Source organism: Chionomys nivalis, chromosome 9, assembly GCF_950005125.1.
Source record: "Chionomys nivalis chromosome 9, mChiNiv1.1, whole genome shotgun sequence".
Classification (NCBI taxonomy): domain Eukaryota; kingdom Metazoa; phylum Chordata; class Mammalia; order Rodentia; family Cricetidae; genus Chionomys; species Chionomys nivalis.
In genome coordinates, this window is record NC_080094.1 from 10096359 (window position 1) to 10111376 (window position 15018).

Below are 15018 nucleotides of genomic sequence, written 5' to 3' on the forward strand. Positions count from 1 at the left end.
GTACAAACTTGGGGGTCAGAGAGAATTCAGTCTCCAGCCAGTAGCCAGGAGGAGGGTTGGACAGAGTGGACAAGGGCACATGCATGCCATACTGGTCACTCCAGGCAACCACTGGGTCATAAGTACCACCGCTGGGCCAACAACTCCCATTAGAGGAGACTTAAGATGGGGTCTAGGCCTCACTTGGGTCCTTCGGGGCTGCTTTCCAGACAGGTAATGAATCTGGAGCGTAGGAGGGAGGCACGTGTGCCTGGAGCCATCAGGGGCAAAGGGCAGACTTTAAGTGCCCAGAACACGGGAGCAGTTGTCATAGCAGGGAGTGCAGCATGCCGTGTCTGTGCACAGGAGGTGGGCTTACCTCGGCACTTGAAGTCTGGATACCTGTGTAGGGCACCCTGTGTTGGGGACTCGACTGTGAGCAGGTGGTGGCACTTGTGGCAGGGCATAGAAGAATCTAGAAGGTGAGTTTATGAGAGGAGCAGAAACTACCCAGTCACTTGGTATATGATGGTAAGGTCTCTTGAAGTCCACTCAGGAGTTGGGGATCTCGCCCTCAGTGAGGGGAGGCTCTGACCTGAGCACGAGGACTGTGGGAGAAGCTTTGCTTGCTGCCGTGGTTTGCACCTGCTCCTCCGGCGGGAGGGCTGAGCTGCCCTCCTCTGGCCTCCGTCCCACCTGGCAGGCACACACAATCTCAGATGTTGCCAAGTAGCCTTTGCCTAAGCTTTTCAAGCCACTGAGATGCATGGTTTCCCAAACAATTAGTTGTTTCATCTCATTTGCGGTCACGGCTGCTCTGTGGGTTTGGATGGTTGCTTCCTGAACTCCGGTTCACAGAATCTTGCATCAGCCTTGATGTTAAGGCTTGCTTCACGGCCCGTCTTCTTGAAGAGTCTGGGCTGGGCCACAGCGAGCATGCGGAAGGGAGAGGAAGTTGGCACGTGGCTCCGTTCAGAGCCTTTCTGCTAGGCTTGCTGCTGAGACAGCTGTGTGGTCATTTGATTGACAGGAGAGGCGTTGCTCAGGAGACTTTCTACTGAGCTGAGGGAGAAGCCGGCTGCAGGGTGAACTCAGCCTCGGTCTTGACTTGACAGAGAGGCTACACTTCCTGGCATTTCTTCCAGGGCTTCAAGTCCATGTGCAAGCATCCAGATGTGGGGTGTGCTGGGGTTCTAGGAGCAGGCTTCTCCCTCAATAACTTGGCCTGAGAACAGCAATTCTATCAAACCTAGAACCTTTGCGAGGCTGCGGTTGGGGCTGCCCGCATTTCACCAGCACGGGAATATGGTAAGAGGTTGGAATCGCGGACCCAAGTTGAGCTGTATGTCTCAGACTGAGAGAGGCCCTGCCTCTGGCTTCCACCAAGAGCAGCTGAGAAACCTCATCACTAACAGGAAGAGGTGCAGCGCCTCGACTCACACAGTGAGGGGCACTGCCTTTTTGAGGTACAGACTCCCCTGCTTTGGGACCAGCTTTTCAGTCCATGGAGGCAGGGCAGGCAGGAACTCAGACTATAGCGCTAAGCAGTTTGGTGCTCTGGTCTTAAACGTATGTAACACTACCATCCCCTGCAGGCTGCTTAGCTTGGTGTTGTGGGGACACAGTGAAACCCTTAGCCATGTGGTTATTTCTGAGCTCTTTTTCTAGGAGCAACAAGTGGAGGAGGGGAAATCACCCCGCTGGCAGGCTGAGGCCATGGAAGGGCAGTTAGTCCCTCTTCCAGGACAGACGCAGAAGCATTTGAGTAGACTGGGGCCATAAGCTGCGAGAAGGTGTCAGCATGCTGGGGATAGTCATCTGCATTTCTCACAGTGGGAACAAGGCTGGTGCTTGCATTGCAAACCCTGGGTTTCGCACCACATATACTGACGTGTTGGTACGTGCCTGTAATCTCATCGTATGCAGATCAGAGGTTCAAGGCCATCCTTAGCTATGCGACACTGTCTCAAAAGAAAAAATTAGTAAATGGAACTAGAAACAGTACACTGGGAATGAGGGGAATTGGGGATTCTGAAGAAGTACCAGCTTTTGGATCTGGGAGACAGAAGGTCCAGAAACGTGTTTGAACATTATAGTAGACATCCTGACTATGCCATTCAGGGGTGCTGGCCTGAGGTAAAACTCCTAACATGGCCATTGTCAAGGGTGTTAATGTCTTTAACACCGGAAGGAATGGTCTGATAACACTTGCTCTGGATTTTGGAGGAACTATCATAGTGTAGACACGAAAGGCCAGACAGGGCTGTCTCAGGGCCTCATACTCCCTGAACACTGGAGAGCAACCCTGTGTCTCTAGAGAGACTAGGGAAGGCGGGGTCCCCACATCTCCTACTGTCACTGTGAGAACAGATGGGCGACAACAATGGGCCGTGTAGTCCCAGGTCAGCCTTGGACCCACCCTAGCCGGAACCCCACCCAGTTCCGGCATGGCTTGTAGTGCTGAAAAGCCCCTCCTCTCGGATGAGGCTCCAGGGAGTCCTGGCTCTCCTTGAGCGTGGATTCAAGTTCTGCACCCCCCCCCCCCCAAATCCAACAGAAACCTCAGAGACAAGCAGTTGTTTGCATCAAAGGAAGCTCAGGTCTATGTGTACCCTCCAGAGGGGACAGGGAAGACAGGACTCTGAAAGCGTGAGCGGCAAGAAACCACTCCAAGTGGAAGAGAAAAGACAATAGATGGGGTTTAAAACAACCGCAGGTTTCCTTCTCTGAGAAACAAAGGGCATCTTCATTGCTCTGAGGGACAAGAGGCTTAGAAGAGAATTAACTTCGGGGAAACTCTTTAGGAAAGCATGGGAACCCTGAGGTGCTACATCACAGTAGGTGGGTCCCTCCTGGGATTCCTTTTCTGTAGGCTCCAGGGGGGAGCCAACTTTTTCTCTGTGACAGCCATTGAGACTGGTGAGAGGCCTTCACGTTGCTTAGAGACATGTACAGCTCCTCATTTTCCTGATGGTTTTTGCCTCAGAGACTACCCCCGCTTTGCATAAAGTCCCTTGTCTCAGTGGTACTGACCCCAGTTGTTGGGTTCATTCAGGCCAGGAAATTAACACAGAATGGCCAGAAACTCTCGTCCTAGGGTGAAGTTCTGTCCTGGGTTGTGTAGCTAGGAACAAATTTGAAGTATGATAGAGTTCAAAGGTAATTTTTCCTTTTCTTCTCAAAAATGGTTTTGCACGTCTTTTTCAGAACTGATAGACACACACCTTAGCTGGATACAAAACATATTATGAGACCGAGTGACTGGTCTTTGATCCGAGAAATCAAAGTGAAAGGTAACGGATTCTTCTACTTCTCCCTGGGGTCACCAGCTATGTTTGCTTCCCTCAAATTTACGGTTAAGTCAGAGAGAAAGCACCAACCACAAGGCTCTCTGTTCGTTGGCCAACTGTCCTTGCGGATCCCACTTCTGACAGTGCCAAGATTCTCAGTCTGAGATGGGGGTGGATGCAGGGGTTTGCATGCTGTTCTGGGGGACCCTGCACCCTACAGGAATGGGGGTTCTGTATTGAGTAGAAGCTCTAGGAAGCCGATTGAGCAGGAGAGTGTGTGTGGCCTTCTCTAGTACACAGATGACCATGCTTGGCTTCCTGTCTGCATCGACTTAACTGACTTTGACCTCTGGGGCTACACAGAAGGATCAGGTCGCTGAACCAGACTGGTTGGGGCAAGCTTGTCTCTGACAATAGTCCCTAGGGTAAAGGAGGACGTGACGACTCTCCTGTGCCCTTGCCATGTGATCAGCCTGACTTTGTGGCTGGCCTGCTGAGCCCTCTGGGACAGCGATTAAGTTGGCACTGCTGGGGTGCTGGGCCATGGCTGGCTCCCCACTTCTTTTTGTCAGTGGAAGCAGCCCCTTTACCTCCCAGGCAAGGTCCAGATGCCCTTGGCAGAGTCCCATTTAAAAAAAATCAGTGCGTAAAAGCCATGCCTACAGGTGTACCAATGAGCTGGCAGTTCAGACCCCTGTCCCCCACTTCCCTGAAGACAAGGGATAAAGGCGCCCCATACTACAATGCACCCTTCCTGGGAAGGCCAGGTACTCATCTCATGCAACAACAGGATTCAGACTTCGCTGAGGTCAAGGGCAACCAGCCACCCCCTGCTGAGCTTCATCCACAGCCCAGGAATCAGGCTGATAAAAACAGATGTTTTCTGTGGAGAGCAAAGTCACTTACAAGGCCCAGGGTGCATGGTGCTTCTTGGACCTGGAAACTTGGGAGATGCCTCAACTCTCAGCCTCCCTCTGACCCCAACACTGACCTGGCCCTCGACCAACTGAGGGATTTTGTCCTTTCCCACTGGGCCCAGATAGATGGCCTGGCTATGTTCTAGAGCGTGCTCTAGTGGTCTTAGGTGTCCAGAGCCCAGGAAGGGGACGGAGAAAAGGTGCAAGGTATGTTTCTCTAGAAAGTAAGCCCCATGATTACATCCTCAGGTAGCATCTGAGCTGTGAGTGACAGGAAAGGCCCAGTCCTGTCCTGACTGCAGGAGGGGCTCTCTGGCTACAGTTTGGCTGGATGGTGGAAAACAGTTGTGGCTTGGAAGAGAAGCAGTGAGGACTCTGTTCCTTCCTGCAGTGAGCAGCTAAGGTGGAGGTGGCTGTAGAAAGAGCCCCCGAGAGCCCTTTAACAAATCCCTTGACAAGTCGGTTTTAGCTACTAGAATGTTACCACTAAACCAACCCAGACTAATTTTAAAGTAACATTAGTTGAGACTCTAACTTCCCCAGATTAATGAACCCCAAAGTAGGCAAAGAAAATACCCTACTCTTTTACCTCTCTGACACTGGCAAACTATGGTGGTGAGGCTTGATCTGGCCCCCATCCTGCTTTGTCAATAAAGTTTTATTGAGACATATTGATGTTGATTTGCCTATAGGTGTCTCAATAGTGGAGAGAGGCCCTAACACCCACAAATCTGAAAGTAGTATCTAGACCTTTACCAAAAGGACCTGTTGGTCCCTGGCATGGCCCTTTCAATATTGTCTGTTGCCATTTTGTATTGCTTCATAGTATTAGAGCTGTATTACCTCTGTATACGAATGGTTATCTCTACTAAGGGAAGATGCTATAATTCTGATGCATTTTAAACCTATTCATCTTCTCTTCCTGGTGGCAGCCTTGGGTCACACTGAAGTTAGAGACACGTTCATCCTTAGCCCTGTCTTTAGTGGGGTTAGCAGCACTGTGATGGGCTGTCCCTCACCCATCCTGTTCTTAGAATATGGTGCTTTTGGCAGACCACCTGGTTCAAACCTGCCCACTAAACTCAGAAGCTAGCTGGCCTTTTCCTGTACAAAATACAGTGAGGATTCTGGGTCTCCAGAAACAAAAGGGGGTGAATGCTACACCTCACAGAACAATTTCTTGACCAGCATGTAGGCTGCAGATTAAATAAGCTGATAGAGTGGGCCGGATTCACATCTAAATCTAAACCCCATTGCCTGCTGCAGCAAGGGACCTCCAGGCTCTACAGCGCCTGTCCACAGCGTAGCCATGTTCCTAGTGCTGAGGTAGGAATTAAATAGTCCTGCCGTGCTCAGAAAATCTGCATGGTTCATCCTCTTGTAGATGAAATTTCTTAGCCAGTACTAGCCATATGGTCCTACGCACAGCGCAATCTGTGAGACTTACGGATCCAACATTGACTTCTAGGGGGTGTGTGAGGGAAGGAATAGGTACTGTTGGAACAAAAACAGACGAGAAGTTAGATTTGGAAGTGGGTTGGGCCTGTGCGGAGGCGCATGGACCAAGGTGGGAAGATAAGCTGGTAGAGGAAGGAGATATACAGAGGAATTATGGGATGGACAAAAGGGGGGAGCAGACTCAAAACTCTGAGTCACCCTTGGGAGCCCTACTCAAGTCTGACATGGAGCCTGAAGTGTCTAGCCTTTTCGATCTGTGTCATCGTGTCATTGCTGGGTATTTCCTGTGTCTGGGGCACAGGATGCAACAGCAGTAGCAAGTTGCCAGGAAGGGAGGGTACAGAAGAGCCTATGTCCAAGTTGTGGCTGGCACGGGCAGAAGATGCAAACCTGAGAAGAGGCAGGGATGGCATCAGCCTGGCGGGGGACACACAGAGGATCAGAGGTTTGCTGGTGGCATGAATCAGAAGGTGGGAGCAGGAACTACGCATGCTTAGAAAGTGGTGGGCAGTGAGGTGGCTCACAGGGACAGATAGATGATGAGGTCCTCGAGGGGAACTCTGGAAAGCAGGTGAGGGATTGGCCCAGAGCAGGAGTTTGGGGTATAGGAGAATTAAATCAAGATGGAAGAGAGAGAAAGATGAACAGGAAAGGAACAAGACAGTGATGGGGCTGAGCGGGACTCTCTTTTCTAATGGGGGAAGATAAAGGGCAGAAAATCACAGTGGGCCTTGTGGACTCCCTTCAAAGGGTAGCAGGCTGTCCCCTACCCTAGTGGCCTGCAAGGGGACACCTGGATAGAGAGACTGAGCAGAGCCCCTCAGAACTCGGGGCCCAAGTTTTAGCCTGACATAGAACGATGCAATTGCCATCATCTAGTTGGTGTATGTTCTAGAACTTTCTCCCCTGCAGCCAGGGCTACATAGGATTTCATAAAGAAAAGCCACTACCACAGAGGTTGCTGGACATGATAGCCGCCACTATGTAAGTCTACAACGTAAAGATCTGTAATGGGAACCACTGCCTGAAGTTAGGAAACATGGCACCTCAAGAGAGGACAACGGCATATCTCCCTGGTTGTCGCGAGGTCGGTCAGCCTCCCAGGCCTGCACTGCTCAGAGGGCGCTGACCCTGTATGAGGGTCCGTGGTACACAAAGCAATACCTGGGCTGTGGGAAGGTCCACTAGGGGTTGACAGCTCGTACCCCAGAGGCTGAGTAAACAAGGAAGGCCGTTAGGATCCCGACTTTGAAAAGCTTCATGGAAGCTGCTAGTCCCTGCCTTCTGATTTAGCTTCCATTCCATCCCCAGAGGGCTGGCAGCTCCCTGGGCCCTGGCAGTGCTGCGTCAGCAGAGTCGGAGTTGGCACCCTTTCTTGAGCTTCCTGTTTTAGGCCCCAGTGAGTGAGCTGGTACCAGAACACCGAATACAGTACCTGCACATGCAGTCCCAGCCAGCTGATCGTAGGAGTCCAGCCCCTGGGGTCCCATTAACAGAGCTATTTACCATCTCATGAGTGTTCATTACAATGGCATCCCAAGGCTCATTCTTGAACATCCCTGACGTCTAGCGCTCTGTTCTGCAGGCCCACACATCTTCTATCCAGGGCACTGTGGTCACTGATTGGTGATGTACCCATGCTCACAGCACCAGGAAGCAGTAATATTTTTGGACCCAGTTTACAGGTTGAGAAACTGAGGCACAGAGCGGTTCTGTCAGTAAAGCCAGGCTCATAATCAAGTCACAGCAGAAGTGGTATTCTGACCCCGACTGACTCCAGCACACATGAGGAACACTGAACTGAGCCCCACCTTCTCATGCAAAGCACTGTGGGTACACCAGCGTGCTCCTGACTATGACCGCTGACAGCGTCGACCGCCATACACCAGGCTTGTCATCCACTCCATGGTTGGCATTCCCACAGCAGATTTTAGAAGTCCACTCACAGTGGTACACGCCTATGATCACAACACTCTGAGACAGAGGCAGGAGGATTGCCTGTTGGTTCAGGGCCAGCCTAGTCATGAGTGCCTAGACTATATGTCAAGACCCCATCTCAAACATATTTTGTTTTAAGCGAAAATAGCCAGTGAGATGGCTCAGCAGGTAGAGGCACTTGGTGCCAAGCCCCATGACCTGAATTGTCTTTGAGACCCATATGGTGGGAGAGGACAGACTTCTACAGGTTGCCCTCTAACCTCTATTTACATGCCATGACAAATCTTCACCCCCAACACACATGCTGAATGTATAAGAGAAGACAGAATGATCCTAAAGGGACCGCGCTACTGTGACTCCCGCGCTAGAGACTCAGAGACAAACCTGGACTAGCCCATTCTTTTTAAAATTGTACCTATGCCCATCCCTGTTGACGTGGGGTCACAGACTCACCTAGGCAGGGGCCTCCTAGGACAGAGCACCTCAGGCTGCAGAATCTGGAATGAGCAAGATCTCCACAGCTTCTCTGCCCTCCACGCCGTTTCAATCTCTAATGCACAGATGAGAAACTGAGGAGGGTGTGGGGAAGAATCTCCTTTCCATCCTGGGGTTGGCTGATAAATGTTGCCAAAGATGTGCACTTAGTTTGGGGACAGACTCTGCAGCCTCCCGTGTGTGCTGGTGACAAGAGCAGCTTATCTCTGGGGATGCTAAGGGAAACCCGTGACCAGATCTTCCATGCTAGGATCTCACACCCCATCCCAGTAACTCACGCCTCAGATGAGCTGCCCGGTTGGCACAGGCCAAAGAGCTTCTCCATGCCAGGGGCTGGCACTATGCCCACAGTTCCTATTGGAACCACATATGTACAGGGAAGGTGACTGGCTTCCAAGCCCCTCGAGGACCCCCTCCACTTCTGGAGCCTTGAAACAAAGTCCTTGAGTGGTGGTGGACCCCTCACTGTGCAGAAGGAAGGAAGGAAGGAAGGAAGGAAGGAAGGAAGGAAGGAAGGAAGGAAGGAAGGAAGGAAGGAAGGAGCGAGCTTTGACTGTGCAGTGGTGGCGCACGCCTTTAATCCTAGTACTTGGGAGGCAGAGGCAGGTGGATCTCTGTGAATGAGGCCAGCCAAGGCTACACAAAGAAACCCTGTCTCTAAAAACCAAGAAAAATAAAAGAAAAAGAAATTTTATACAAGTGGACCGCCAGTTAGCTATGACTGTGAAACCCGCCCCCACCACCCCTGCTGTCTTTTTAAGGGCCCCTGAGTTTGGGATTTTGTTTTTTGGTCGGATGTGATAGGATCACATACTCGGTGCTTTGAGGACAAGACAGGCACAGAAGCAGTTTGGTTGACACTATGACTTAAGGATCTGAGCTAAAGGACAGAAAGGGGACACACCACCATGTGAGTAGCCAGCTTGGGGGGGCTTGGGTAGGTGTAGTGACATAGGTACGATGGCTAAAAGATCGCCACGAGAAAAAACACAGAAAGTGGCATCTAACCAGGTGCCTGGTTTGGGTGACATCTCACGTGTTTGTTTTATTCTGTCTCCCTTTCTAGTTAATGAAATCATCAGGAAGGAGTTTTCAGGACCTGCCCCCCAAAATCAGACCTAAAAACAGTCATTATTGCAAGACGCCTTCCATCTTGGACCCCTTCTGTCTCCCCCTGCCTTCTCTGACTGGAACACTGTGTGTGGGCACAGCGCAGGCTGTTGGTGTAGGAGCCTGGTGCCTCTCAACGCTTAGCTGAGCTGTTGTCCATGACTGGATGAAAAAGCCACTGCCTGCTGACCAAAGCCCCATTCTCAACTCACCAGGAAGCTGAACTTGCCAGAGACCTGGAAGCTGGCCTGGGGGAGAGAACTGGGGACCTTCGATAGAGTCCCAGCCCACGGACATGGCTCCTCTCTCTCTTGACCGGTGTTTAGACAGAGCAACCAAAAGAACATGGCCCAAGAGCCCAACTTTTGGGCCCGAGAACCCCAGGTCTCTGTAGGAGCCAAAACCGGAGCGTCTCATCTCTGCCCCAGCTGGGCCATAGCAGAGCTTTGTTTGTTTTCAGTCTTCTTTCCGAAGCCAAACTGCCTTGCCCTGACAGGACCACCTGTTCCAACTCCCGGCCTTAAGTTATAACACGTGTACATTGTTTGCTAGCTTCTGGGCCTTTGTTTTTCTCTGCTTCAAAGAGCCAAACAAGGAGTCCGCAGGCTGGGCCCTCTCAGCCAGCTACTCCCTAACCCTGCTGCCTGCACCAGACCTCTGGTGGGATCCAGCTCGGGCTGCCTGTTGAGAACAAAGCTTCCAAAGGCTCCTCTCCACCCTCCTCCCAAACAGAGCCGCCTCCTCCCCGGAGCCAGAAGAACCTTCTGGGTCCTTGCATTGACTGTTACAGAGCTGAAGCCACTGAAGCCACCTAACCCAATCAAAACCTGCAGGTGTTTGTCATGACTGCCGCCAAACAGAACGACGGGGCTGAAATCTCCCCCTACCCTAAACTCAAAGCCGGAGCGCGCTGGCAAGCCCCATTGTTCTGTTTCTTACCTGGATGCACATAACGTCACTGTGGAATCCGAGACACTGCCATGTGAGCTGCATGCGTAACTCAGACCCCAGCATGTGCCTTCGTGTGATCAAGGCCAGCTCGTGTGTCCTGTGGTGTCTTCTGCTCTCACGCCACAGGTCTCCAGTCTTCCTCCCCTGGTGCAATTTTTTTTTTTTTTTGCTTTCATTTTTTTGTTCTTCCAACAGAGCCGCTTGTCTTCACCACAGATGCCCCTGTGCACATTGGGCAGGCATGTCAGTGACTTTCTTGGCTCTGTTTGCTAGGTAGAGGGCCCGATGTAGCAAGCCACAGTGGCTAAATACCCATCATGGGTTTCTTACACTCTGGCTTTGCCAAGGCCGTCCAAGGGTAAATCTTCTTGGGAGCTGAGCCAGCAACAGCTAGCTCTCCAGACAGAGACCCATACCCAGGGCTCAGCTTCAGCGTGAAAGTGTGACTTCTTGGCTAACATAGCCTCTCTTTCCCCTAGCAGCAATACCCACCCAAGCACACACCGGAGCAGAATTCTCTTTTGAACCCAGAATGTCCACAAGCAGTTGGGCACTAAGCCTCTGGTCCGAGGCACTTCCTGAACAAAGGAAGCCTCTGTGAAGCAATACCCACTTCTCTGGGGAAGGGTGACAAGGGCTTAGAGATCAGTTCTCACTTGCCCTGGCTGGGAGCCACTTTTTGCACATGAGGAATCGGGCCCTTCCTCAGATTATCTCAATGTTTTACCCAAGTGCCTTCCTGCAATTGTAGTGAGCAGTTCAGCTGCATTGTGTATGGTGTGAGAAAGGGCTAACTCGTTTCCTCTTCATCTTCTAACCATGTCAGCAAGAGGGCTTCCCGTAGTTCAGACTCCTGTACCTGTGTCTGTGTGTGCACATGTGTGCAAGAGGGCTTCCCGTAGTTTAGACTCCTGTACCTGTGTCTGTGTGTGCACATGTGTGCAAGAGGGCTTCCCGTAGTTCAGACTCCCGTACCTGTGTGTGTGCATGTGTGCAAGAGGGCTTCCCATAGTTCAGACTCCTGTACCTGTGTCTGTGTGTTCGCATGTGTGCAAGAGGGCTTCCCATAGTTCAGACTCCTGTACCTGTGTCTGTGTGTTCGCATGTGTGCAAGAGGGCTTCCTGTAGTTCAGACTCCTGTACCTGTGTCTGTGTGTGCACATGTGTGCAAGAGGGCTTCCTGTAGTTCAGACTCCTGTACCTGTGTGTGTGTATGTATGCAAGAGGGCTTCCCGTAATTCAGACTCCTGTGTCTGTGTGTGTGTGCCCTTCCCCCTAGACTACCTTAGCTGAGTAGTCTAAGAAACCTTCTCATACACAAGTAGATCAGGAAGCCAGGAGAGAAAGTAGCATTTGTTCCCAGACAGGCCAGAGAAAGTATATGAGCAGCAGACAGCTATGAAGGAGGTTTGGTCAGTCGCAAACACTAGAAGGAAACTTGGCTAGTAGTGATGGCTTATACACCATTCCCAGAGTGGGAAGATGTAGTCTGATCTAAGTCCGTGAGGAAAATATGCCCGAGTAGTGAGGGTGGGTGTGTTGTGAGTCTGAAGGGTCGAAGCAGAAATGTGTCCTTGTGAAATTCACAGTGACAGTGTGGCACTCAGACGGGCTCGTCTTGCTGAATGTGGTACTTAACTCTTCAAAGTCTGCACATCTGCCTGGTTGTACAAAGACAGCTGCTGGGGAGTATATATATATCCACCCAGATTAGGATGGTATTAAATTTTATTTTCTTACCTGGACTTTGGCGCTTTTTATCTGCCCTCAAAATATCTCATCCCTGTTGGAGTTAGAACATATTTATAAATGGTCAGATGTCTTCTTAAGTTTTTTTTAAACATATATATCTTGATTTTCTGTAAGAGAAATGGTGTATTCTTGAATTGTTTTCTCATTCCAGAAAAACAAATCCAAAGGCTTGGCTTGGCTCCCCATCAGGACCTCGGGATAGGAGAGAGGGAACTGGGACGAGAGAGCATCTTTTTCTTGCTTGAGAAAGATACAGATTCCTTCAACCTCAAGCCTGGGTTGTCCCTGAGAATTGTACACAAAGGGTTTAGTTGGTAGTTTTGATTTAAAGCCACCAAATCCTGTCTTTTCATGGACAAGATCCTAAAGGCAGGCTGATGCTGTCAGAACCAACCGTGTGGAGTCCTCACAGGAGACCCCACGTGCGGCATCCAAAGGACAGCCACCTTTTGTCCAGCACACACAACCATGGACAAAGTGAGCTGGTTCCTCCCAAGACCTGGGATAGCTCGTTCACGTCCAGTGGTCTAGTCATCCGTCACATCACCACCAACCCTCAGCACCAGTGGCACCGCCACACAGAGAGGTCGGAAGCAATGTACTTTGATTGTCACTCAGAACCAAAGAGAGACTGAGTTGGTTTGGTTTTGCACCACAGCGCTCAGCATTGACAGACTGTCAGGGAGCTGCTGTGTTCATTAGGCACTCCGGAAAAGACACAGGGGTGGCCAGGCCAGGATAGACGTTCCTGAACTCTGCGGGAAGGGCAGCCTTGAGGAACCTGACACACCCTCACCGCGTCTCCCAACTTTGGCCATCAAGCTTCATGGACCCAAACCAGCCAGAGCGAGAGCTTCTCCTGCAGTTCTGCCCGCTGCTAAAATGAGGCGACATCACCTTCACTGCTGACCGACTCACCCGTGCCTTGACATACAGCTGCCATCCTTGTCTTAACCCCGTTTGTTTACACCTAACTCCAGTGTTGGGCAAGAGCAGTGCTTCCCTGAGCTGCCCCTCTGGGATCACAGAGGGGTCCTGGCAGTCAAAGGGTTAATGCTGTCTCTAGGCAGCCCCTGGGACAGATGGGAATAAAGTTCCCTGCCCTTTCAGGTTTTGGATGGACTGGGTGCTGATGGTGCTGTTGCTGTGTGACTAGGAGCCACAGCATTCTGGTTGGCCAGAGCATACTGTGGGAGCATCCCAGACATCCTATCAGAGACGCCCCTGCTCCCTGTCACCTCTCAGCCCTCACAGGGAGTCTCACCATCCTAGAGGTTGCCCCGGTGATGCCTGAAGACCAGGGTTTGGGAAAAATCCCGACTGTCTTGAGGAGTCAGAATATATCGCATTCCTATGCAAAACAATTTTAATCTCCAGTTTCATGTAGTTTATTTTTGCTATATGTAAAGTATTTTTATATGGCTTGTATGATGACAGCTTAGCAATAAAACAGTTGAGAGCAACTTTTCCCTGGCTGTGTCTGCTTCTCTGGGAGGCAGGGTTGCAGCAGCCTCAGAAGTGGGGTTCAAATAGCAAGGGAGTTTTTATGTGTGCACAAAGAATATCATCTCAAGAGGAACCTGCTGTCCACTTACCCAAAGTGACAGAGCCACAAGGTCAACTCAGATCTGCCCCATTCTCTCTACCCAAATCTCTGTCATCTTCCTACTGGTCCTCTTTTGGGGGTCACAGGCAGGAACAGACTTATGAGTCAGCCTTAGGCTAACTTCCAGGAAGTCCCAGAGTATCTGAAGTCATTTGGGGGCTTTCTGTTTGAGCATCTAGCAAATTACCAGAGAAGAGAGGAGGGACGTTTTAAACCTGAAAACAAATATTCCAGAAAGTTCCAGGACTTTCTATCAGCCTTCTTCATCAGAACAGCTTTTCCCCTATCAGAGTTAAAGGGCCCCAGGGACGTGGAAGGATTTGCTATTTCTTAAGTATAGATATTAAACATCTTCTACCCTTGAGAACTTTGCTCTAAAGTCCTGGGCCCTGTGCCCTTGGAATGTTCTAGACTCCACCCCTGCTCCTTTCAATGCCAGCAACCAGCAGGAGCATGTGGACAGGTGTCCCAAGGCCTGACAGGAGCTTGCATGGGTCCTTGTGGCTGCAAATACCTACCCTGCCTGAAAGGCCACCGGGCCCTCTGGTGGCTTGGATCAGAAGCCCAAAGAGTCCCACAGTCCAGAGGGTCCAGATTCCAGAAGTTTCCTGGTAAGCACATGGCTCCACGTAGCTAGTGTGGATTCCATTTTTGTACGTAGGACCCTGTGAGGCAGGGCCTACACAATGCCACTTAAATGCACTCTTGGGAATGGCTCACCTGGCTTGAATGGGTAGGAAGCCCCCCACCTCCACATCACACAACCAGTACCTACCCAGCACCACACGCCGCAAGCTGGCTCTACCCTTTATGGTGTTTGCTGAAACCGTGGGCAACTGGCTTTCCTTTGCTCACTTCTGAAGCCCTTCCGTGCCTTTCCTGAAGGGCAGCAGCAGCAGCCAAAGATGAGGATAAGACTATCCTCCCATTCTAAGTAGACCTGCCTTCTGCATCACTGAATGAAAAGGGAGAGCGTAGCCAGAGGCAGGAACATCTGGGAGAGTCCAGAGTGAGCATGACCCTGAGTCGGGTCACATGAGGAGAAGGGAGAGCCAGAGCAAGAGGCCAGGATTGTAAAGAGTAAACCAAAAAGAGCCAGATAACCAAAATGGATGGATTATATAGGGAAGGGCAGCTGGGGGAAGGGCAGCCCAGCCCCTGAGCTGGAGAAGCTTAGGGTACAGGTGGGGACCGAAGGATACTGGGAGAACGCGGTGGCCAAGTCCTCCCGACTTGATATGTTAAGTAGATACCTCGGCTAGCCATTTGTCCTGGGTTAGAGTAATCATCTCCATGCAAACTTCACTTGGCAAACATAAATTTGACCCATTCTTCTATTTCTCTTGGTGCAAAATGCTGGCAATAGTTACCACCTCCCAGGTGTCAGGAACATGAGAGATGCTGGCTCATATTTTCTGTCAGTTCCCTGTAGCATCAACAGCCCTCGGGCTTTGGTGTTGAGCCTTGACCTCCTGCTGGGACCTCATCTACTGTGAGGTCTGGAAAAACATAATAAAGATTT

At 50.9% G+C, this 15018-nt stretch overlaps 1 protein-coding gene across 3 annotated transcripts in view; it reads left to right on the plus strand.

The window, feature by feature from the left end:
* Nucleotides 1-13330, plus strand: part of Nfatc2 (nuclear factor of activated T cells 2) — a 110979-nt gene extending 97649 nt beyond the window's left edge. The window contains exons 10-11 of one of the 3 annotated variants that reach the window (XR_009057749.1): nucleotides 9144-10169; nucleotides 12042-13330. Coding sequence is in view for 2 of the 3 variants with exons in the window: in XM_057781458.1 (XP_057637441.1) it covers nucleotides 9144-9199 (56 nt within the window). In the remaining variant the exon portion in view is untranslated. Of the gene's footprint in view, nucleotides 1-3186; nucleotides 3273-9143; nucleotides 10240-12041 lie in introns of those variants that run through there. The other 2 variants (XM_057781459.1, XM_057781458.1) reach the window with 2 other exon arrangements.
* The last annotated feature ends 1688 nt before the right edge of the window (nucleotides 13331-15018 follow it).